The sequence below is a fragment of the Protopterus annectens genome, chromosome 8.part1 (genome assembly GCF_019279795.1).
Source record: "Protopterus annectens isolate FY-2018-M chromosome 8.part1, PAN1.0, whole genome shotgun sequence".
In the NCBI taxonomy this organism is placed as follows: Eukaryota; Metazoa; Chordata; order Ceratodontiformes; family Protopteridae; genus Protopterus; species Protopterus annectens.
In genome coordinates this window covers 103,056,908-103,082,159 of record NC_056742.1, presented here as the reverse complement: position 1 = coordinate 103,082,159, position 25,252 = coordinate 103,056,908, and the positions used below count along the sequence as shown (strand labels likewise).

General features: G+C 44.3%; 1 protein-coding gene across 13 annotated transcripts in view; it reads left to right on the top strand.

Moving 5' to 3' along the window:
• ZC3H18 (zinc finger CCCH-type containing 18) overlaps positions 1–25,252 on the top strand; it is a 2,225,788-nt gene that overhangs the window by 234,671 nt on the left and 1,965,865 nt on the right. For all 13 annotated transcript variants that reach the window (XM_044081724.1, XM_044081723.1, XM_044081715.1 and 10 more), the window contains exons 5-6: positions 18,840–18,947; positions 20,629–20,786. In XM_044081724.1, the coding sequence (XP_043937659.1) occupies positions 18,840–18,947; positions 20,629–20,786 (266 nt within the window). The remainder of the gene's footprint in view (positions 1–18,839; positions 18,948–20,628; positions 20,787–25,252) is intronic.

Below are 25,252 nucleotides of genomic sequence, written 5' to 3'. Positions count from 1 at the left end.
CCTCTCTTGAAAAACAGCCTTGCTTCTGGCCATCACTTTAGCTAGAAGAGTTTCAGAGCTACAAGCACTCATGGCTGTAGAGCCCTTCATCATTTTTCATGCTGACGGGGTCTCCCTCAGGACTAACCCAACTTTCATGCCTAAAGTGGTGTCCAGTGTGACTCTCAACCAATCAGTTCATTTGCCAACCTTTTTCCCTAACCCACAAAAGAAGGGGGAAAGGATTCTGCATTCTCTAGATGTGCACAGACAGCTCAGATTCTATCTGGATAGGACTACATCTTTTAGGAAAACTAATTGCTAGTCAGCTTTGCAGCAGGGGCAGAGGACAAGGCCATATCCAAACAATCTCCAAGTGGATAGCACACTGTATCCATTTCTGCTACAAATACCATGGGAAACTGCCCCCTAAGGGGGTCAGGACACATTCCACCATGGCAACCTCCAGCTTTGTAGCTTTTCTCAGAGGTGTCCCTACCAGGGACTACCACCTGCCTATCTTCTCCAAATCCAGAGCAGGCTTTGCAGCCACAGTCATGCAGGACATCCTAGCTAGCCCCCAGTCTTGACTGCCTCCACCCTTTTCTTCAGCTTTGGGAATCTACCCAAGTGTTATGACTGTAACAGTGAAACATGAAGGACATAGTACAGATGTTCTTTGTGTTTCACTGTTGCAGTCATCACATTTGGGTTATCTGCCTGCAGGTAGCCCTGTGACTGCCTGAATACCAGAGTCTTGGGTTTTCTGCGTCGGATGCTGTCGCTTCTTCCATGAAGTCAGGTCGTCAGGGGAATGAAACATACAGCCGACGCCTTTACATCAGTCTTTCTTGCTGTGCGGTGCCCAAAGCAGAAGCAGTTCGCAAGTGCCGGTCGGCTAAATCCAGAAATTTTCATTTTCGAATTTCAGACCTGAAGTCTTTTAAAAGATAAGTGCCTTGTTGGGGATCCTTTTTTCTTGCTCTAACCAATGTCAGAAAAAATTAATAATTGTCTTGCCTGTGGAAAGCAAATACCTCCTAGAGATTTTCATTCTTACTGCGTCACCTGTTTAGGCCCAGACCACGACGTCCTTCGCTGTCAGTTTTTTGCCTTGTTCAACGCCTGAACTATCCGTTGTCGGGCAATTTTTGTAGCTAAATACTTTTGCTGTCGATCTCCATTTTCTGAAATGGCATCGGTAAGCCATCCGACTACCGATCTTCTGAAAAAACGTAAGGATAAAGACCGAGACAGATCACATAGGTCCAAAACCGCCGTCGACGCTACCATTAAGCTAGTCGCCAGTCCGCCGGTACTCAGGTGCTTTCGCAGCCCCTGATGCCCACTTCTGCAGATTCACAGGCCTCTACTGAGACGCATTCGGAGTCCAGTATGCCACGAGATGCTTCTTCGACTATGGAACCTGCGGATGTCTCTACCTTGGATGGGTCCGGAGCCACTGTGCAGGCACCGGCTTCTGAGGATGTATTCAGCCCTACCGATTTACATATTAAACAGACTACTTTGTTTCAAAAAAATACTGAATTTCTCAGGCCTAAAGTTCGCACTACGCCTAGGAAACAGATTACCAAAGCACATTCTCAGGCCCAGAGATGACCAAAGCACATTTTCAGGCCCACAGACGACCAAAGCACATTCTCAGGCCCACAGGCCTCAAAAACAAACTATTATAATGGCTGAAGACCTTATTACCTTAATAAGGGGAAGCCAGCCTTCCCCTGAGAGACCTAGAACTGATTTTCCTTCCAATTCTATTGATCAGGAATCTGATCTCTCTCTTCCTTCTGACTACCAGGACATACCCTTATCTACCTATGAGGATTCTGATGCAGAGGATCCCATTCCCTCTGCTTCCCCTCCAGAAGATTTTTCTTTTGGTGAAACCCTGCATATCCTTAGGGAGCATTTCTGCTGGAAAAGCCAGGAGTACTGTGTCCAAAAAGAGACTCAGGGAATTTTTAAACCTGCCTCAGCAGAGGCCTCTAGCTATCCATCCTGTTCTGGAGATTGTGGATGTTTTCTTGGAATCCAGCCTAACCCCAGATACTTTGCCTCCAGTTCCCAGGAAACCTGACAAGTACTATAGAGTACCTGACTCTCAAATTCCTTCTCAAGAATCCTACTACGGATCCAGAGACCATTTCCCAAGGACCAAAAGGCATTAAGGCTACTACTGCCAAGAATCCTATCCCTTCTGACAGGGATTCTAGGGCTTTGGACAGATGGGGTAAGAAGGTATACACCTCTGCTACTCTGGACATTAGGGCTTTAAATTGCCAGTTTCATATGTTAAAATGTCAGCAGCATATTTTGGGGCTAATTAAACAGAAAATGATGTTGATTCCTGACTGTGCAGAACATAAAGATTTAAAAGAGTTAATGCATTCTGCTGACCAGGTTTGTAAATACACTTTGCAGTGTGGTTTTGATGCTTTAGAAGCATCTTGTAGGGCTGTTGTCACTGGGTCTGTTCTTAGAAGGCATGCTTGGCTTAAGGAAAAAAACTTGCCAGATCATGTCAAAGCAAAATTACTGGATGCACCCTTAAACCAAGAGTGCCTATTTGGCAGTAAAGCAGAAGAAGTTCTCAAAAGGATGGAGGATAAAGCTAAATCTATGCAAACTGTTAAAGATCTGTTACAAGTACAGCCACCTAGATTCAGTAGGCATTGGCCTTCAAAGAACTGGTCCTTTCCAGTCCAAACCCAGGGGCAGCAGACCCCCAGGACTTCAGTCTCAGGTTATGCACAGATCTAAGCAGTGGAGTGCTCCCCCGTCCAAAACAGGGAGTAGTAAGCCACCCCCCTATGGTAAACTTGCACAGTGACTTATCCTTAACTCCCCCAAGCCCTGCTCAAGTACATGCACCTTTAGGAGGAAAACTCGCCCTACATGCAGAAAATTGGGAATACATTACCCAAGACAAATGGGTTTTAAACATTGTTTCCCTAGGATACCGATTCTACTTCCACTCACTCCCAACCCTAAGTGGATGGCCAGATCTCCCCCCAAACCAGTGGGTGGAGGCCCAAAGGCAAGTACTTTCTCTCCTCAGCATCAAGGCTATTCAACCTGTCCCAGCAGAACAAAGGGGAGAAGTATTTTATTTAAGACTGTTCCTGGTTCCCAAAAAATAAAACTCCTAGCGTCCTATCCTGGATTTATCTATTCTCAGCACCTACCTGGTGGTTTCAAAATTCAAAATGCTAACTCTCCAACAGCTGCTTTCTATGCTAGCCAAGGATGCCTGGCTGGCAACCCTAGACTTAAAGCTTACCTGCACATCCCCATAAGGGAATCTTGCAGGAAATGCCTTCGCTTCAGGGGCACCATCAATTCTCTGCACTTCCCTTTGGCTTATTTACTGCGCCCAGGGTATTCACAAAGTGCCTAGCTACAGCCATTGCTTTTTGCAGGCAGAGAAGTACTCAGATTTACCCATACTTGGACGATTACCTGATTCAGGCAGAAAGTCAGGACTTTCTACTACAGCACCTGGCATTTGTAAAGAGACTTCTAATTTCACTGGGGTACACCATCAATGAAAAGAAATCACACCTAGTACCCTGCCAGTAGATTGTATTTCTGGGAGCAAGCTTGAACACAACTTCCCAGATGGCATACCTTACTCCAGAGAAACAAATTCGTTTGACAACTTAGTTCAACCTACTGGCCATCAAAACCCAGCTATCTGCAAGGAAAATGCTGCAAGCTCTGGGGTTCATGGCCTCTTACATTCTGTTAATTCCATATGCAAGACTGCATATGAGGAAACTTCAGTGGTATCTAAAAAGTCTATGGTGTCAACATTCTCAGTTCTTGGAAACAATAATTCCTATCATTCCTTGTCTAAGGGCAGAGTTCCTTTGGTGGCAGAGGCCTGCAACCACAACAAGGGACTCTCTTTCACTCTACTCCCTGCTGCCCAAACCCTATTAACAGACGCATCAGACTGTGCATGGGGGGACTCACAAGGCAGTGCATTCAGGGCAAATGGAACCCGAGACAGGTGCACCTGCATATCAATCAAAAAGAAATGCTAGCTGTACAGAATGCTCTGACAGCCTTCAAAGGCCTTATTCTTCCAGGACATCTATTGGTAAAGACAGACAACACCATGGGTCTATAGAATAGCGAAGAGGCGTTTAATCAAATGCCTCTTCGCCGACACATAAACAGCGAATGCACTAAAGCGCGAACACTCAGAACACCGATTTCTTTCCCTGGGAAAGAAATCCGTAGCACTAACAAACACACACTTTCAAACATTACAATGTGGGGGGCTTCACCCCCCTCACCCCCCAATATGGGGAGCTGTGCCCCCTACACCTCCCCTAACTTAATATACCACCTCCGAGATCGCAGTACAGTGGGGAAAGGGGCAAACACACGAGGAAGGCCAAGGGATTTCTTTCCCAGGAAAAAAAATCACTGTTCTGAGCATTCACGTTTTAGTGCGTTCGCTGTTTGTGTTGACGTAGAGGCGTTCGATTGAACGCCTTTTCACTATTCTGATATAGACCCAACTCTACAGTTATGTGGTACATAAACAAGCAGGGGAGAACGCATTCCTACCCACTCTGCAGACTAGCCATGGCTCTGTGGAACACAACCTTGAGCAACCAAGTGCACCTACAAGCTCAATTCCTGCCAGGAAAACTAAATTCACTGGCAGATGACTTAAGCAGAAATCTCATGGACCCACGCAAATGGAAACTGGAACCCAAAATATTCAACCTTTTGGGGAAGAGATGGGGGACACTAGAGGTGGACCTGTTTGCTTCCCCTCAGAACTATGAATTGAAGAAATACTGCACCAGAACTCCCCACAGCCAAGCTTCAAATTTGGATGTCCTGTCCTTTTCCTGAGAAAGTCTCTGTCTACGCCTTCCCCCTCTGCCTCTCCTCTCAAAGGTTCTACTAAAGATCAAACAGGACAAGCCAAGGACATTTCTGATTACACCAGACTGGCCACGTCGGCACTGGTACCCTCTTTTGCACAGTCTGACAGTGCTACAACCATGGCACCTGCCTCAGACCCCTTCCCTGCTGTCCCAGCAGGGGGGCCAAATTCTGTACCCTCAACGTCAGACACTGAACCTTGCAGCCTGGCTAATCCCCTGAACTCACCTCTAGCAACCCTAAGTAAGCAGGTGCTGGATGTCATTCTTGAGGCAAGGAGGCCTCATACTAGAAAACCCTATTCAGAAAAGTGAAAAAGATACTGTTCCTGGAGCCAGTCTCAAGGGGTGGCCACAATTGTGCCTAGCGTACCTCATATAGTAGATTACTTAACAGAAATGCTCCACAAGGGCCTATCCTTCTCTTCATTTAAGAGTCATGCCTCTGCCATCTCAGCTCATTATAATACTGAGCCACCCCTCTTCTCTCATCCTCACTGGTAAAACAGTTCCTTAGAGGGGCGAAAAATTGAAGATCCCCCAGGAGAGCTCCCACTCCAGCCTGGGACCTTAACTTTGTATTGGAAAAACTTTCACCCCCCCCTTGAACCAGCTACTACAGCAGAGTTGAAATTCCTCTCATGGAAAACAGCTTTACTTCTAGCCATCACTTCAGCAAGAAGAGTGTCTGAACTGCAGGCCCTTATGGCAGTGAAACCCTTTATTATCTTCCATGCGGGCAGGATTTCCCTCAGGACTAACCCATCTGTTATGCCCAAGATGGTGTCTAGTGTAGCTTTAAACCAGTCCATTCATTTGCCTACTTTTTTCCCTATTCCTCAAAAATAAAGGGGAAAGGATACTGCAGTCTCTAGACGTGCACAGACAGCTTAGATTCTATTTGGACAGGAGTAAGCCTCTCAGAAAATCTGATCAGCTGCTAGTCCGCTTTGCTGCAGGGGCAGAGAGGAAGGCCATTTCAAAGCAAACCATATCTAAATGGATAGCACACTGCATCCATTTCTGCTACAAGCACCATGGAAAACCTACCCCACAGGGGATAAGAACACATTCCACTAGGGCTATATCTACCTCTACTGCATTTCAAAGAGGAGTCCCTACCAGGGACATCCTGGAAGCTGCAACCTGGAGCTTGGTACACACTTTCACCAAGCATTACCACTTGCCTATCTTTTCTAAGTCGAGAGCTGGATTTGCCACAGCAGTCTTACAGGGCCTGATTGCCAGGCTTAATGCTTCTTAATCTACCTCCACCCTTCCTTAGCTTTGGGAATCAACACAAAAGTGGTGACTACAACAGTGCAACACGAAGAACATGTACAGTTGTGTACATATGTAGATGTTCGAGCGTATTCACTATTGCAGTCCTGGTTACCCTCCCTCCAGTCCCCCGATTGTCTTTGCTTGCAAGTATCCTTTTTGGTTTGGCATATCTTACACTATGTGTATTTGCTTTTTGCTTGGGGTGTTCCACACCATATAATTGCTTCATATTTTGGGGGCACCTGATGTCTGGGGCAAGAAAAACTGATGTAATGGCATCGGCTGCATGTTTTATACCCCTGACAACCTTACGTCATGGAAGAAGCGACAGTATCCGACGCAGAAATCCCAAGACTCTGGTATTCAGGCTGGCTGAGTGCTACATGCAGGCAGATAACCCAAATTTGATGACTGCAACAGTGAATACACTCGAAATTTATGGTAAGTGAACACAACTGATGTCCTTCAAGGATGCATCTGCAGTCCTTACAAATGGGTTGTCCTGTCATCAGGCAGCCCTTCGGTCGGCCGGATAACAAAGTCTGGGTCTGGCCTCGGCTGGTGTCGCACTTCACCCGACGTCATAGCTGCAGTTATTCGGGTATAAAGGCATCAGCCGACGCCATTTTCCTCAGTCTTTCTTGCTGCGTGGCACCCGAAGCAGAAGCTGTTCGCAAGTGCCGGTCGGTCAGAACCAGAGATTACTACTACCGAATACTTCTACTACTACCGAAGACTTCTAAAAAGCTAAGTACCCCGTTGGGGACTCTTTCTTGCCTCAGCCGATGTCAGAAAAAGTGAATAACTGTTTAAATTGTGGGAAACAAATACCTCATAAAGATTTCCACTCTTACTGCTTACCTTGCTTAGGCCCAGACCACGACGTAGCAGCTTGTCTAGCCTGTGCTTCTTTCAACCGACGAACGCTTAGATGTCGGTCTGAATTTGCTGAAGAGTTTTTCGGCTCCGCTTATGCCGTCGGATACTCCGACTACTCAAATTTCTAAAAAACGCAAGGAAAAGGACCGACACTCGCGGTCCGCGGTTTCGGCCGAAACCGCGGTTAAGCCAACCGCGAGTGTCTCAGTTTCGGCTGAAACAGAGTCCACGGTTCTTCCTTCGGCCGAAAGCTTGCCACTTACCGAGGCCTCTTCCAGCTTGGCTGAATCTGCTACTGAAATCCCACCTGCTCCTGCAGGTTCACAGGATTTATCAGATACTATCCCTTTGGATATTTCTACCCCTGCACGTGGAGCTGCTAGGCCTCCTGCATCCATGTCGATTAAGGCCTTTGCCAGGGCTAAAGCAGCAAAAACTACCAAAACTGTGCCTGCTAAGACCCCCTCTCACAGGCCCAGTTCTAGTTCACAAATGCTTAGTCTAGCAGAGGATCTCATTTCTTTGATCCGGGGATCCCAACCACATCCAGACAGGGCCTCTCACCCGCCTCCAGAGAAGAGGACTAGAGTAGAGCCCCCTGAGCCAGTTTCTTCATATGGCTCCACTGATGAATCAGATAATTCAGACCCTCCAGAGGCCCCTTTTTCTCCTTATGAGGACTCTGATGCAGAAGAGTCCATTCCTTCTGCCTCTCCGCCTGAGGAATTTTCTTTTGGGGAAACCTTGCATGCTATGAGGGAACAATTTCAATGGCAGGGCCAGGATTTTTCAGACTCTAGGAATTGGCTTAGAACCTTTTTGCATTTGCCACAGCATAGGCCTTTAGCCATTCCTCCAGTACTTACTGTTGTGGATGATGCTTTTAATGATGCTTGTACTGCTCCTGATTCTCTTCCTCCGGCCCCTGCTAAGCCCGACAGGTACTACAGGGTTCCGGACACACATTATCATTTGTATAAGGCCCCTTTTGCAGATCCCGAAACTATCTCCCAGGGACCCAAGGCTGTAGCAGCTACCTCTACCAAAAACCCCCTCCCCTCTGAAAGGGAATCTAGGGCCTTAGAGAGATGGGGTAAAAAAGTTTACACTTCTGCTACTCTTTCAGCTAGGGCCTTGAACTGTCAATTCCACATGATCCAGTATCAAGAATTTATGTTAGACCAGTTAACTAAAAAGCTGTCCTCGGATGAACCATTAGACAAAAAATCTGTTCAGGAAATGGTACATAACATTCAGCAGGTCAGTAACCACTCCTTAAAATGTGGCTATGATGCACTGGAGGCTTCCTTTAGATCAGCCATGACTGGCACAGTGATCAGAAGACATGCATGGTTAAAAGAGCAGGCCTTACCAGATCATGTTAAATCAAAGCTGCTGGATGCTCCCATGGACAAGATCAATTTGTTTGGCTCTCCTGCACAACAGGTGCTGAAGAAGATGGAAGAGAAGGCAAAATCTGTCCAGACAGTCAAAGATTTCTTACAGGTCCAACCTCCAAGGTTTAGCAGGAATTGGCCCTCCAAGAATTGGTCCTTTCCAGACACCTCCAAAGCTCAGAGAGGCAGGAATAGGCTCAAGAGGCAGGGGTCAATCCAGAGGTGCCTACAGGGGACGTCAGTGGCAGGCTAACAACCTGCGAGGTACAGCCACTGATACAGCCACCACCACGACTACAGGACAATCACAGTGACTTGGCTCTAGCACCGCCTACCAGGGAACAACTAGAAGCACCCTTAGGCGGAAAGCTAGCCTTATTTTCAGTAAACTGGCATTACATCACAGGAGACAAGTGGATTTTGCAGACAATAGACCAAGGTTACAGGTTTCACTTCCATACTCTACCAAGGAAGAGAGGAATGCCAAACCTACCTCCAAATCAAAAGGCAGAAGCTCTAAAGCAAATAACTCACTTACTAAGGATGAGAGCTGTAGAAAAGGTACCATCTATGGAGCAAGGACAAGGTTTTTACTCCAGGCTCTTCCTGGTACCAAGAAAAGAAAACCAATGGAGACCTATTCTCGACCTGTCCGCTTTAAACACATACCTCATTGTCCCAAAATTCAAAATGCTGACCCTACAGCAGCTTCTTCCCATGTTGGGCAAGGAGTCTTGGCTGGTAACTCTAGATCTCAAGGAGGCATACCTGCACGTCCCCATATGACCAAATTGCAGAAGATACCTCAGATTTCTTGCAGGATCAGAGCATTATCAATTCTCAGCATTGCCCTTTGGCTTATCTACTGCGCCCAGAGTGTTCAAGAAATGCCTGGCATCAGTAATTGCTCATTGCAGGATTCAGGGAATTCAAATCTACCCTTACCTGGACGACTGCCTGTTACAAGCGGACAACAAAAACAAACTAGCAGAAGACTTAAAAAGGGTCATTTATCTACTGCAAGCCCTGGGATACACAGTCAATATAAAAAAGTCAAGGCTGATACCATCCCAAAGGATAACCTTTTTGGGTGCAGAGCTGGACACATCACAATAAATGGCATTTCTAACAGTAGAAAAACAGGAGCAACTCCCTCTCTACTTCTTGGCATTAACAAAACAGAACCAGCTAACAGCAAGAAAAGTCCTGCAAGCCTTGGGTTTCATGGCATCCTGCATAATTTTGGTTCCACATGCCAGACTGCATATGAGAAAGTTACAGTGGTACCTAAGGAATTTATGGTCTCAGCACAAGCACAGCCTAGAAACCCAAATTCCAGTAATCCCATGCCTGAAGCAAGAATTCAAATGGTGGGCTCAGGCCTGTCAATCAAACAAAGGACTGCCCTTCCACAGCACTCAACCAAGCCAGACCATCACAATGGACGCCTCAGACCTCGGTTGGGGGGCGCACATGCTGGACAAGTGCATACAAGGCTTATGGACTCAAGACCAGCTGCACCTACACATAAATCAAAAGGAAATGCTGGCAGTAAAACTGGCAATTCAGACATTCAGACCATTTCTTCGACAAGGTCAACTGTTGATAAGGACAGACAACACCACAGTTATGTGGTACATCAACAAACAGGGAGGCACACATTCGGACCCTCTATGCCGGATGGCAATGGATCTCTGGAATGTGGCCCAGAGCCTCAACATTCAGTTACAAGCAATTTTTGTGCCAGGAAAAGAAAACATACTAGCAGACATACTAAGCAGAACTACCACGGATGCCCACGAATGGATGCTGCATCCGGACATATTCAAAACCATTATAAGAAAATGGGGACTACCAGAAATAGACTTATTTGCATCCCCACGCAATCACCAACTGAAGAAATTCTGCACAAGGACGTACCACCCACTTGCTTGGAAAGTGGACTCCCTATCTTTCAGTTGGAATAACCTGACAGCATATGCATTCCCACCACTTCCTTTGATGCACAAGGTGCTATTGAAGATCAAAGAAGACCGTCCAAGGATCATCCTGATAGCTCCAGACTGGCCAAGGCAACATCGGTACCCATTACTGAGGAGCATGTCTCGGGAACAAATATGGCCTCTACCACTGGTTCCCTTACTGTTAACACAGAACAACTACAACACCCTGCATCCAAACCTGAAAACACTGCAGCTGACTGCCTGGAACATTGCATAAGACCAAATAACCCAAGTTTATCCCAAAGGGTTAAAGACATTATCTTGGAGGCTCGCAGACCCTCAACAAGAAAAAATTATTCAGCAAAATGGAAAAGATATCACATTTAGAGTACTGCAAAAGGAGAAAATGTGTCACTGGTAAACATAGCCAACATCCGGGAATGCTTGGCAGAGCTCTTCCACAACGGCCTGTCCTATTCTTCCATTAAGATTCATGCATCAGCTATTTCAGCAGAATACAACTTGGATCCTCCAGTCTTCTCACATCCTCTGCTCAGGCAGTTTCTGAGAGGAATTAAAAATGTAAAACCACCTAGGAAGCCACCATTGCCAGCATGGGACTTGAACGTTGTGCTAGAAAAGTTGACACTCCCTCCTTTCGAACCAGCAGCAACAGCAGAATTACAATACTTATCATGGAAAACTGCTTTCCTGCTTGCAATCACTTCAGCAAGAAGGGTATCTGAGCTACAGGCATTAATGGCAGTACAGCCCTTCCTGATCTTCCATCAAGATAGCGTGTCCATGGGAACAAATCCTACTTTTATGCCAAAGGTGGTCTCCAGGGTATCTTTAAACCAAGCTATCCACCTACCTACATTCTTCCCCAACCCACAGAACAGGGGAGAAAGACTGTTGCATACCTTGGATGTACATAGACAATTACGTTACTACCTGGACAGGACCAAGGGCAATAGAAAAACAGACCAGCTACTGGTAGCATATGCAACAGGAATGGAAGGAAAAGCAATTTCAAAACAGACAATCTCTAAGTGGATAGGAAATTGCATTAGATTTTGTTACTCCTACCATGGGAGAAAACTCCAGAAAACATCAGGCCTCACTCTACAAGGGCTACAGCCACTACCACAGCTTTTCTACGAGGAGTGGCTACCAAAGACATTTTAGAGGCTGCTACTTGGAGCTCCGTGCATACATTTGCCAAGCATTATAATTTACCTTTATACTCCAGATCCCGAGCAGGTTATGCCACTGCTGTTTTGCAAGGGATCTTAACTACACCATAATCTTATTTCTCCTCCTCCCCCAGTTTGGCTATGGTATTCTACCCATTTGTAAGGACTGCAGATGCATCCTTGAAGGACATAGTACAGTTTTGTACCTACCATAAATGTAGATGTCCGATAGGCATGCATCTGCAGTCAGGTTTCCCCCCCCCCCTCCCCCTCTGGGGAACTCCTGGGTTATTTCCCCTTCTTGTAGCTAGTGGGGGAATCTATTATGGTGTATTTGTTTGTATATATGTACATACATGCTTATTTTTTGTTTGCTCTCTACTATTTGGAACCATTTGCATTTATCCAAATTTAGCCTTCCTAGAGGGCACCTGGCATCTGGGGCAAGAAACACTGAGGAAAATGGCGTCGGCTGATGCCTTTATACCCGAATAACTGCAGCTATGACATCGGGTGAAGTGCGACACCAGCCGAGGCCAGACCCAGACTTTGGAATCCGGCCGACCAAAGGGCTGCCTGACGACAGGACAACCCATTTGTAAGGACTGCAGATGCATGCCTATCGGACATCTACATTTATGGTAGGTACAAAACTGTACTTTCTTTGTGTCCACTTACCATAAATGTAGATGTTCTAGTGTATTCACTGTTGCAGTCCTGGTCCCCCCCCCCTCCATCCCCCTTGTTTCTCTCTCTCTCATCCTCACTCCTTACAGGGATTTTTGGTATTTACTTTCTACTTGTGGTATTCTTCCACCATAACCTAGCTCCCTATTTGGGGGCTCCTGACATTTGGGGCAAGAAAAACTGTTGTAATGGCATCGGCTGTCTGATTTTATACCACTGACGACCTGACGTTAGTCCTGGAGCGACCGCAACCGAAGCAGAAATACTAAGCCTCTGGTATTCGGGCCAACTGAGGGCTACCCTTGGCAAGATAACCCAAGTGTGATGACTGAAACAGTGAATACACTCGAACATCTACATTTATGGTAAGTGTACACAACTGTACTTTTTTGATATTTCTTTTCTGCACTTGTTTACTATGGTGCCCAAGTTCATAATGTTAATCCTACACAACTTCTTACCTCTTATTCCCCGTTCTAGTTTTCTAGTGACCTCAAATTTAAGATGTATATAGTCACATTCCTGTAGAGCCAGATTTTAGACGTGTATTAAAGTGATGCAGAAACAACCTTATCGGTTCTCTGAATTACTCTTTGGTTTATCCACTACTCTAAAGGTATTCACAAAGCGTCTAGCTACTGTGATAGCCTACTGCAGACTGTAAGGTATTCGCATTTTTCCTTATTTAAACAGCTTGATTATCTTTGCAAGGTCTTTTTCAGTGTGTCCAGAATCTCTCATTTGGGTAAGGGATTTCCTCCACAGATTGTATTTCAGGAGAATATAAAAAAAGTCTTGTCTGACACTTCATTTTCTTGGGGTGTTTCCTGGATACCTTAGGTCAAAGAAAACTGCTGCAGGATAAAGTAGATTTGTATCTAGGTTTATTGTTCAGTGTTTTTTTTTTTTCCACTTGACTACTGCCTCAGGCAGGGAATTTCTGAATATTCTGGGTTTTGTGGCTTTTATGGTTCTCATGGTCCCTCTTGCAAGACTCCATATGAGAAACATCAGTGGTACCTGAAATCTGTAGGGTTCTGTGACATCCCTCCTCTGGGTTTCAAGCATCACCACTGACACTGGTGGAGAATGTTCACTTAGAACAACAATAAATACACAACGATATTTTCAGATGCAGCTCTCTGCACCAAGCACAATTTCCCTTAAGAGCATTGGCCCAGTGGAGGGACATCACAGGTTCCATCATCATCTGACATTCCAGGTTCCACTTTTGGGGTTGTTTGTGATGAGGGCGATTTTTTTTTTTTCAGAATCCAGGTCTGCAATTCTCCCTCTCTTCTCCAGCACAGCCTTTCACAATAGAAGCCTCAGACTTTGTTTGGGGAGTAGTGTCTGTGGAGAAAAAATACTGAGTCTTTGAGACAGAAAAAAAAAAAAAAAAACCGGCCAAAACACATGATATTTTGGCACTGGTAAATACATCTCTGTCAGCTGTTGTTTCTGGGACCTCTGTTTATGGACAGCCCAACAGTGATGTGGTCCATAAGCAGGGGAAAACAAATTTTACTCAATGTTCAGGCTATACATGGAAGCTTGAGGTTTAGTTTGTCAGCACAATCTCATGCATACCATCCGAGCAAAATTGTATGTCAGGAAAGCTGAGCAGGACCAGGAAAGGCCCTCACAAATGGAAATTGAATCAGTTGGTCTTCCAAGAATTGATACAGCTGTAGGGAACGCCTCAAGTAGATCTTTTTGACTCCCTTCACAGTTGATTGGCAAAATTCTGCTTCAGGACTCCATGCAAGAAGGCCTGGAAGACAGATGCTTTCTCTCTTCCTTGGATAAGAGTGTTTCTGTATGCTTTTCCACTCTGGAGTGTCTTGAGTCTTCAGTCATTGGGTGACTCCCGTCTGGCCCAGGCAGCAGTGTTTCTCCCTTTTGAAAATGGCCAGGAGCAATTTGCCACAAGCTTCCTCATAGACTGGACCTGCTCTCACAAGACAAACGGTGTTTGATGCATTCTAACACCAAACAACTGCAGTAGATGCCTGGATGATAGAATTTTGATGTCTTGCAGGGGTCTTTTTTTTTTCCCTGAAAATGTGCCACAAGTCTTAAAGGATGCAAGAAACCCTGTCAATAGGAAATCACGTTAGTAAATGGAAAAAGTTTTTTCTAGATAGTGCCGTGGGGAAAAAGAAAAACAATGTCCATTCAGGGCTAGTATTTTTCTGGTTCTACATTATTTGTATAAATTACTAACCTTTGGTCTTTTGTACTTCTTCATCAGATTTCATTTGTTGGTTGTTTTAGCATGTCTTTCCATGGATCCACCTCTTTCAATGCAGTCTCATGTGAAAATTTTGAAGTGAATCTTGCATACCTATTCCCATACGAAATAGGTAGCTTTGCCGTGGGATCTAACGTTTGTGTTAGAAAAAACACACTTGCTCAGTTTGGACCTGCACATCAAGCTGACTTGAGGTTCTTAAAGTAGAAAGTAATAATAATCTTCCTGCATATGTCAGATCAGTTACTATTTGAGTTGTGAGCTCTGATGGTGGGGCAACCTACTTTCATTTTCCACAAAGTTGGTGTTTCCTTAAAAAATATTCCTTCTGTTATCACTGCAGGGTGCCTTGAGCTAAAATATCAATATCTCTGTTTTCTTTCCAGAACCTAAAAATGAGGGAGAGAGGATAAACCCATACCTTGGATGTCCATAGACCACTCTGGTACTGTCTTAACAGAACTAAATCTTTCAAGAACTCTGATCAGTTAATTTCTTATGAAAGTCAGAAAACTGGAGTACTTGTGTCAAAATAGACATTTCCAAGTGATTGTCTCATCATGCTATTGCCTTTTGTTATACCTACAACAACATGACAATTTCAGACAGGGTCAAAGCTCATTTTCTTATTCAGCCAGGACCTTGGCTTCACCTGTTACGTTTTGGAAAGGGTTACATCCTACTATTCCAAGGCTAACTTCTGTCTACTAAGCGACACTTTGGCTAAATTCCAAACACCCTCAAGCCCAGTAAACACCCTAGCATATGCTGAGCTGTTTACAATATCTCTGTACAGCCACAGTGATAGCTGTATAGAATGAGCTGTGCCCTCTTTTATTAAAAATAAGACAAACTCAAAAGACAAGCCACCCTGGTGGAATCACAATATCAGTCGGTTATGCAACAAAAGAAAAAAATCTTGGCCAAGCATTGGAGGAATAAAGCCATGCATACCAGTGATTAATCTAAACAGGCAGCTAAGAGGGATAATTAATACTTCAAAGGCTAAATTTAAAGAATTCTTATACAAAGGACAACCACAAAGCTTTCTACAGTTGCATCCATAACCTCAGGGAAATGCATAACAGTGTGCAGAACTTATTGTAAATGGCATCACCCACGCTGAACCGGAGGCCATTGTCAACCTTTTTGCTGACCGGTTCAGCTCATATTTCTCATCTCATTCTCCCCCCAGGTAGTTCAAAGGGAGTACTACATACCACAATCCCCTCAACCATTACTAAGGAACAGGTCATTGGTGCACTTTGCACTTTCCAAGGTCAAAAACACTGTGTTGATGGGCCCTGATAACATCCCAAGTTTTTTAGTAAAGAGCATGAAGCATGACCTTTCTGGTCCACTTGAATTACTTTTCAACCGGAGATTGCAGTCAAGTTTTGTGCCCAAGGAATGAAAGATGGCTACAGTCATTCTCCTGCACAAAGGCGGCCCAAACACTGATCCGGGTAACTACAGGCCCATAAGTCTTACCAGCCTCATATGTAAGGCCATGGAAGGAATCATCATGGACACGATAAATGAGGACATAGGTCCAAATGTTTGCAGTTTACCTATCACAGTTTGGCTTTCTTAAAGGCAGGTCATGCCTATTAAATCTGGTTGACTGTTTAGAGAGGGTCACCAAAGCACTGGATGAAGTTAAGACTGTGCACACAGCTTACTTAGACCTGGCCAAGGCTTTTGATACAATACCTCACTCAGGCATTATAGACAAGCTTACTAATTTAGATATTAACCATTTTATCACCCACTGGATAGCCAACTGTCTCACTGATAGGATTCAGGAGGTCAAAACAGGTGAGGCTACCTCTGTCAAGAGGCCAGTCACTAGTGGAGTCCCTCAGGGCTTGGTATTGGGCCAACTCCTTTTTGGCATCTGTTTCTTTGAAATGGAAACAAATGTGAAAGTTTATGGCTGTCTTAAGCTTGTGGATAATTACAAGCTGGAAGTTATCATGGACTACCCTGCAGGCGTTCGCATTCTTCAAGAAGACTCATCTCTGACTAACAAATGGTGCCAAAGCCACAGTCTTAAACGTAATGCTAAGAAATGCATAATTGTACCCTTTGGGAATTCAACCATCCCGGCTAATTACTATATTGATAGTACACACTTAAGAGTTGACCCAGTGGTCAGGGATCTGGGTGTGCACATAGACAGTAGCCTAACCTTCAACCACCACATGGCCGCAGTGGTGAGGAAATCCTTTTATGATGTACAACTTATAAATAACGTCATAGCATCTAGGTCCAAAGACAGCATTATCCCACTATACTTCACCCTTATTAGATCAGTCATAGAGTATAGGGCTTCCTTTGTTATGTACCTGACCAGCCACCTTGGAGGTTTCTTAACAAAAACAATATAAGGCATAGCAAACCTTCTGTATGCAGAGTGCCTTAAAGTCCTTTCCCTCTACTCAGTCTCCTATAGATTACCGAGGTGTGATCTATGCCTGACTTACAAGGCGTCCACAAACCTCACTCTTATGAATCTTCTACATATTCATAAGTCAGAGTACTTCGTACAAGATCTAGGGACATGAATTTTGTCTGTGACTTAAACGGAGCATGCTGGAGAGAGAGATGCATGTCCCAGAGACTGTCCCTCCTGTGGAACATGCTTCCCATCTCTGTGAAGCTAAGTTCGTTTATTACCCAGTTTAATCATATTCTAGACTAGTGGATGAGGAGTACGAAATTTACACCAGGCCTGGCATCCGTTTCCTTAATGGACAGAGGTAGCTTAAAAATGGCCCTCCATGTCATGTTTGGGTACAGGACATCATTATTCTGTCATGAAACTTGGCTAGACTTAGAAAGGTCTTCCAGGTCATTAGCCTAGTAACAAATCTGTGAATGTATGAAAAGGGTTTTTTCTCTTTTGTCCTTCAATCAGAAAACCAGTGCCTCCATGGGATTTAAACTGTTCTAGATGCCTTAACAAAGCCACCATTTTGAACCAGCATGTTTTGCACCTTTGAAGTTTATTTCTTAGAAGATTTAGTTCTTTATGGATATCACTTCTACTAGAAAAGTTTCAGAGCTGCAGGCATATACTAGTCCCTTTTTTGTCCACAAGATGGCTTAAACCAGTCTATCCATTTGTCATTTTTTTTTCTAACCATTCCAATAAAGATGAATAATCTGTACATACCTTGGATGTACATAGGCAACTGAAGTTCTCTCTGCACAGATCCAAACCCGTTAGAAGGGATTCAGTGGGGCTTTTTTTCTCCATTTGTGTTCAATAAGCTCTGTTTGTGTATCTGAGTTTACCCATTCTGGGTGTTTTTCTGATTGTATAGAGTACATTTACTCAGTTCACATTCTCCCTTTAACATGTGCACCAGAAGTCCATTCCACAAGGTTTGTTGCCAGCTCCACAGCCTTTCTATAGAAATACCTCTGATGATGACATTTTTGCAGCAGCAACTTGGTCTACATTGCACACCTTTTCTGAGTATTACAAATTCAGTGCTATCTGTTGGCCTAGGGCTTCCTTTGGAGCCACTTTCCTTGAAGATCTTCGGTCAGATTCCACCCAGGTGTCCTATAGCTGGGGATTCTGACCCATCAGATGGGACATAAGGGATGAATAGGGTAAGCAAAGTAGGTACTTAGTACAGTGTTGAATCCTTTTATCCATGTCCCTCTGATATGACAAGCCCCTCTCCTTACTCCATCCAAATTGCCATTTTTGGGACATGACGTTATCTCTGCTATTATGTACAAAAGCTTGCCTTCATTTATTGGCAATAAACTCAACTTATGGTAATTTCACACACTAGGACATTATGGGAAGACAAAATGTAAAGGGACTCTGAGCTCGAACCCTAGTTTTGCTGTTTCCAGTTTGACAAGTGGCTCGGCTACCCACCAGTCGTATCATACAGATGTAGATGAAAGATGTAGTGTTAAAATAAGGACATAACTTCCTATTTTGGGGAAAAGATTTTACCAAAAATTGATTTGAGGAAAACATTGTACCTGAAGTTCACATTCTTAGTAGGCTGTCCTTGAAGTGTCAAGGGAAAATATTGTAGTTCCTTGTAGAAGCCTCCTTTAATGAGAATTGAATGAATTTTTAATATTTTGAAGTACATATAGCAGGCAGTTTGTTCAGTAGCATTTTTAAGTTTTAATTTTGCTTTTTTTTGTTTTCCATTTTTGCTCCTAGGTTTTATTTTAATTTAGAGTAGGAGGGTATGTACTTGATATGACATTCTTGAAACTTTCTGTTTTTTTTTTTTTTTTTTTTTTTTTTTTTACAGAGTGCAGCAGCAGCAACAGCAGCAGCTGTGGATGATATACTACCACCACTTCCACTGGAGCCACCTGCCGAGAGTGCATGGGAGCGTGGGCTTCGGCATGCCAAAGAGGTAATACATTTGCTAAGCAGAAAGATTGTTGTGTCACTTTGGACTAGTGCTGCAGTTGTAATTGAACTACAACTGCAAACATTTTACTACAGGGAAACATTTCTTTTACTTTGTTTATTTTGTACGTGTATGTTGAAATATTCATTTAAACAACCCATCACTTTTTGAAAAGGAATCTTGCACTGATAAATTTCATTTGCTTTCCATTCATTTCCCCTTCTGTTACGCAACTTGGCAGCATTACATGCTTTGTTGCCAGTGTAGCTACCCACCACATCAAATCTCATTCCCTTACTTTTTTGCAGATGCCCATTTTCCCAACTGTATTTTCCAGAAATTGTCTCCCACTTTATCTTCTTTGATGTAAGAATTTCCCTTTTGCTGTTCTGTGCTACTTGTCCAAGTGTGTGTTGAAAATTTGTGTGCTGTAGTACACTTGTGCTCTGGAACAAAATGTAGTACAGTAGCCTGTAGATAGTTCATATCTTTCTTGAAGATAAACTGTTAAAGTAGCCAGTAATGTGTAGGAATTATTTTTTGTTTCCTGAGCTGGTATAAAACTCCTTTCATATTTTTTTTATCCTTTCTTACTGCTTATTTTTGGTAAAGCTATCAGTCAGCTCTGATAGTTTGTTTTATAGTCTCTGAATATTTTTATTCACAATTTTAGTTATTTTTAACATTTTTATTAGTACCTGTGTTACTCCTGAGCTCATGTATTTCAGAGTGTGAGTTTACTTTTGTTTTCCACAGTAACCATTGTTTGACCGCATTTTTGTGAGCTCCTGGGTATTCGACTGGCCTTTGTAAGATAGTTGCCTCCAAAAGACTTGCATATTTGCTCTGTTTGCCTTGGAGTTGCACAGTAAAAGATGATGAACTTTGCAAGATTTTCAGGGCTGTGCTTAAAAGTGGGAGAAAGTATTCTCTAGAGTTGGGTGGGATTACTTCCAAACTTGGACAGCTCGTGGTAGAGTTTAGTTAAGATACTTGAAGGTGTGTCTTTGAGGTCAGCAGCTTCTGAAGTGGTCTCAAATCACTTTGTGTAGGACAAATCCCAGACTTGAGTTTAAAAAAGTTCTGTCAGTGTGTTGGGGTTTCAAAGGCAGCCCTCTTGGACACCTCCCTCTAATTTTGATACAGCAGTCATTCCAAAAAAGGCTGCTTAACTGTTTGAAATTGGGCATGCTTGTCGTGCCCGAGGATGAAAAAGGTGCAAGTAGTAATGGGGGGGGGGGGGGGGGCTAAACCCAACAGTGGGATCTGTTTGCAGTTCCTGAGGTTAATTCGCCAACAACTGAACCTGTTAAAGAAATGCATTTTTTTTTTCTGAGGACTAAGCCCCTCCCTTGGGGAGAGGACTCCAAAATTGTAGTAGTTAATGACACCATTCACTTAGAAACTGCTCTGGCATTGCTTTCATGTTGAAGACAGTAGTCTGCGAATTCATTGTTGGGGAATTGGGACTGTGGAAAGTGTAAGGGAAGCTGGAGGATCTTCCTTGTGGATCTGGTGATGAGTGTGGCAGTTATTTTCTGAAAGAATTGTGTATGTGAGAATGCAAGTTTTATACCTGTGATTAATTTGTTTGCTTTCAAGTTGTTCATGGTCTGCCAATGTTTAATTGAAAAGTGAGGACCACTGGTGCTCTAAGCACTGACAATATTTTGCTTCATACCAGCTGATGAAAAAAGCAACAATCAGAAAAGAGCAGGAGCCAGATTTCGAGGAGAAGAGGTTTACAGTTACAATTGGTGAAGAAGACCGAGAATTTGATAAAGAAAATGAGTTCTTCAGAGAATGGAATTATCGTATCACCAGGGATGTCAGAGAAATAGGGTAAGGAATCGTTTTCTTATTTTAGTAGCATTGTTTCATCACAGCACCACTGTTTCTATGTTGAGATAGCGTCAATAGTGTTGTTTTATCCCTTACACTGTCAAATGAACATTTCTCTTTTTCTCTCTACTTACTATCTCTGTGGTCCTTTTCCCTTACATGCTGTTACTATCATGTTTACCACTGTTAAAGTGCTGCAGCATGACTTTATTGCCCCTACAGCCTTGGGGATTCTTGGTGCTTTTAACCCTAGATTCTCCATCCACATGGAAGGGGGGGGGGTATACACTATAGGTTCTGCTAGTTTCTAATTTGGCTGCCTTTCTGTAGTTCAGAATGCAGTCTGTAGCAGGGACTAGTGCTGCTTTAATGAACTCTCACTCTTTCACTGGGATATGAGAACAGATTCCTTGGTCTTTAATCCCACCCCGTCAAACGTGTCCTCTGAAAAGGAGTGGTGGGGGGGCAACAGGACCCTCATCACCAGAGAGACAATTTATAATCTGACTTACAGCTGCTTTGCTATCTGCTTTTCAGATGCATCCTTTTTCTTTTGTGAGACATGGACTAGGCTTATGGCTCTTCAGTTCTTACTGTCTTGAGCCACAGGAAGAAAGTTGTACAGGAGTCTTAAAGGTTTTTAGGTAAATACTAGGCTGTCTGTCTGCAGACCATTACAAGCCTAGCCACTAATTAGAGGTCAGAATCAAGCCCTGTCCCTCAAGTCTGTGAGGTTAAGATCTTAGCAATTATGTCAGCTGTCCTCTGTCTTGAAGCCAGCTTCTTCTTTACCTCAGCCTTCAGTGAGTGATTCTGATGTGCCTATTTCATGTACCTTGAAGCTCTCATTGATATTGCCTGTATTATGTCTGATAGTACATCTAAAATGCAGAAAAAGCTTTTGATTTTGGGAAGAGAGTTTATTGTACATCATCAGCCTTCAGAATTCTGAATTACCAAGCCCATATGTTTTAAGTATTTGTTGGCTTGTTTTGACAATGTAAGGAGCATTTCTGCTTGTTTGCCATCTTCAGAAGGTTAGTCCTGTATGAATTCTGTTATTGCTTCCGTTTTTGTTATTATGCGCATTAAATATGAGAAAATTACTTTAGGTGAATAGGACATGCAGAAAGCTTGTATCTGGAAAAAAAATGTTATCACATTTAATGTTCTTTCAGACTTGCAGCTGTTGGCAGTTGTGATCCATTGTGCAGGGATCAGGAGTGTCTCATCTAGTTGACTGCCAGTAGGCATTAATGAACTAAGGAAGCAACTGGAATGTTGCCCTGTTGAAGTGCAGAACATTCAGGGGATGCCTCGGACATTGACTGGGGGCCCATGGAATCTCAACACTTCAGGGCATCTGGAATTCCAAGGAAAGCAGGAGTGATACACCTGAAGGAAATGATTGTAATAATTCTGGCCTTCAAAGTTTTTAAGCAGATTTGGAAATCAGGAGTTCAGCACTTGATGACAGACAATACCCCAGTAATGAAATTTGTTACACAGGGACACTCATTCTTAGCCTCTCTGCAGTTTGGCTATATAGGTTTGTGTAGAAGCCCTGTAGATGTTCTTCGTGTTTCACTGTTGCAGTCATCACCTGTGGGGTTAGCCCTGCTGTGGTAGCCCTAGGACGGCCCAAATACCAGAGTCAATTTTTTTTGCGTTGGCTGCCGTCGCCTGTATTCTGATGTCATTGCTATAAAGCAAGGCAGCCGGCGTCATTACATCAGTCTTTCTTGCAGTGGAACCTGCAGCAGAAGAAGTTCACAAGAGTGCCAGTTGTTTGCTACTAGAAGTTGAATTTCAGCTGAAAACATCTAAAGCTAAGTACCCCGTTGAGGATCCTTTTTCCTTACACTAACCAATGTCCCAAAAAGTTATCAATTGTCTCGTCCGTAGAAAGCAGATCCCACACCGAGACTTCCATTCTTACTGCGTCACTTGTTTAGGCCAGACCACGACGTCCCCCGTTGCCGGTTCTGTGCCGTCTTTAATGCAAGAACCATTCGCCGTAGAGCTCTTTTTGTAGACAGTTATTTTCGTGTTCTGTCCTTGCTTTCTTATATGGTGTCTGTCAGCCAACAATCTGTGGACATTCCGAAAAAAAGTAGAGATAAAGATAGAGACAGACCCCCACAAGGCTAAGCCTTCTGACGATGCTACCGCTAAGCAGGTAGTCAGTTCTTCGGAATTCAGTGAGGTGCTTTTGCAGTCCCTGATGCCCGATTCGATATCTATGCAGGCCTCTACTGAGATCCATTCCGAGTCCAGTATGCCGCAGAAATCTTCTTTGTCTTTGAGCCTCTGGCTGTCTCTGCCTCGGTTGGGTCCAGAGCCGCGATGCAGGCACCATCTTCCGAAGAGGCCTTTCACACTACCGAATCTAAACAGAAACTGACGTTTTCTCTTCCGACTGCCATTTCTCTCAGACCGATGGATTCTCTCAGGCCTAGAAGCCAGGCCACTCCTAGGAAATCTGTTTCTAGCCACCATCTTGCTACTGCTCCACCACCCCAAGCACAAATGCTGAAAATGGCAGAGGATCTCCTTTCGCTTATCTGGGGTCACAACTTCTAAAAGGAAAAGGCACTCTTCTCCAGAAATTATGACAGAACAGGATTCTGAGGAATCTGACTATTCAGTTTTTGAAGAACAGCATCCCTTAGCTGCTTATGAGGATTCAAATGCAGAGGACTCCATCCCATCTGCCTCCCCTCCAGAGGACCTTTCTTTTGGGGAAGCCCTTCACTCCCTCAGAGAACATTTCCAATGGGAATCTCAGGACTTTCCACAGTCTAAGAAAAGGCTTAGAGAGATGTCCTTCAAGGATGCATCTGCAGTCCTTGCATATGGGTTGTCCTGCCTCAGGCAGCCCTTCGGTTGGCCGGATTCCAAAGTCTGGGTCCGGCGTCGGCTGATGTCGCCCTTTTCCCGACGTCAGAGCGCCTGGGATATAAAAGCGTCAGCCGACGCCATCTTCCTCAGTCTTTCTTGCTGCGCAGTGCCCGAAGCAGAAGCAGTTCGCAAGTGCCGGTCGGCCAGCTACTGTGATTTCAGCTAACAGAAGACTTCAAAAAGCTAAGTACCCGGGGCTCTTTCTTGCCTCAGCCGATTTCAGATCAAACGGTTAAAGTTAATAATTGTTTAACTTGTGGGAAACAAATACCTCATAAGGATTTCCACTCTTACTGCCTACCCTGCCTAGGCCCAGACCACGACGTCTCGGCCTGTGCAGCCTGTGCTTCTTTCAATAGACGCACTCTTAGGCATCGGGCGGAGTTTGCAGAGGAATTTTTTTGGGAAAAATACTGTTACAACATGCCGTCGGAGCTTCCGACTCCTCATTTACCCAAAAAATGGAAGGACAAGGACAGACACACGCGGACCGTGGTTTCGGCCGAAACCCCGCCTAGGCCTACCGCGAGTGTCTTGGTCTCTGCTGAAACCGAATCCTCGGTGCTTCCGACCGACGAAAACGCACAACCGACAACCTCGGCCACATAGGCCACCTCTGAGTCGGTCATAGAATTCCCTTCTGAAACCGGTGCTCTGGAAATATCCGACACCATTTCTCTGGATAAGACTACTGCAGCATGTGGAGCAGCTAGGCCTCCTGCATCCATGTCCATTAAGGCATTTATACATGCTAAAGCTGCTAAACAGCCAAAATCTCTTCCTCCCAAGGCTATTCCTCAGGGATCCACCACCGGTTCATAGATTTTAAGATGTTCTTCATCTCACATTGCTGCAGTCCTTACACTTGGGTAGTCCGCTGTCCACGGTCGGCCCGAATATCAAAGTATAAGGCTGATGTCGGTCAGGGCGCATTTAACTGACGTCAGGACGTCAGGGTACAAATGCGCATGACCGGCGTCATATCCTCAGTCTTTTTTGCCGCATGGTCCGATGCAGAAGCAACATTGCAAGTGCCGGTTGGCGTTCTGAGATTTTTCGATTTAGAAGTTTCAGACCGAGTTCAAAGTTGGCTAAGTACCCCGTTGGGGAATATTTTAGTTTTTCTTGCCTCAGTCATTTACGGATGTCAGAAAAAGTTAATAATTGCGTTTCTTGTGGGAAACAGATACCGCATAGAGATTATCATACTTTGTGTATTCCTTGCTTAGGGCCTGAGCACGGCGTTGTTGGCTGTCGCTCTTGTGCTAGATTTAATAAACGCACTATAAAGAGAAGGTTGGATTGTGCAAGGTTAGTCTTTGGGAAGCGGTGCAATTATAAAATGCCGTCGGATGCTCCGGCGCCGCTTCATCGAAGAAGCGCAAGGACAAGACAGTTAAGCCTAGGCTAGAAGAACCGTCTGTACCGGACGCCGGTTCTTTAGAGGTGTCGGTGGAGCCGGTGGCTCCACCGGAGATTTCTTTGTGTTCCCAGAGTGAGACCTTATTATTGCAAGATGTGGCCTCTCAGGAGGCAAGTCAGGCTGAGGGGGCTTCTCAGGTTAC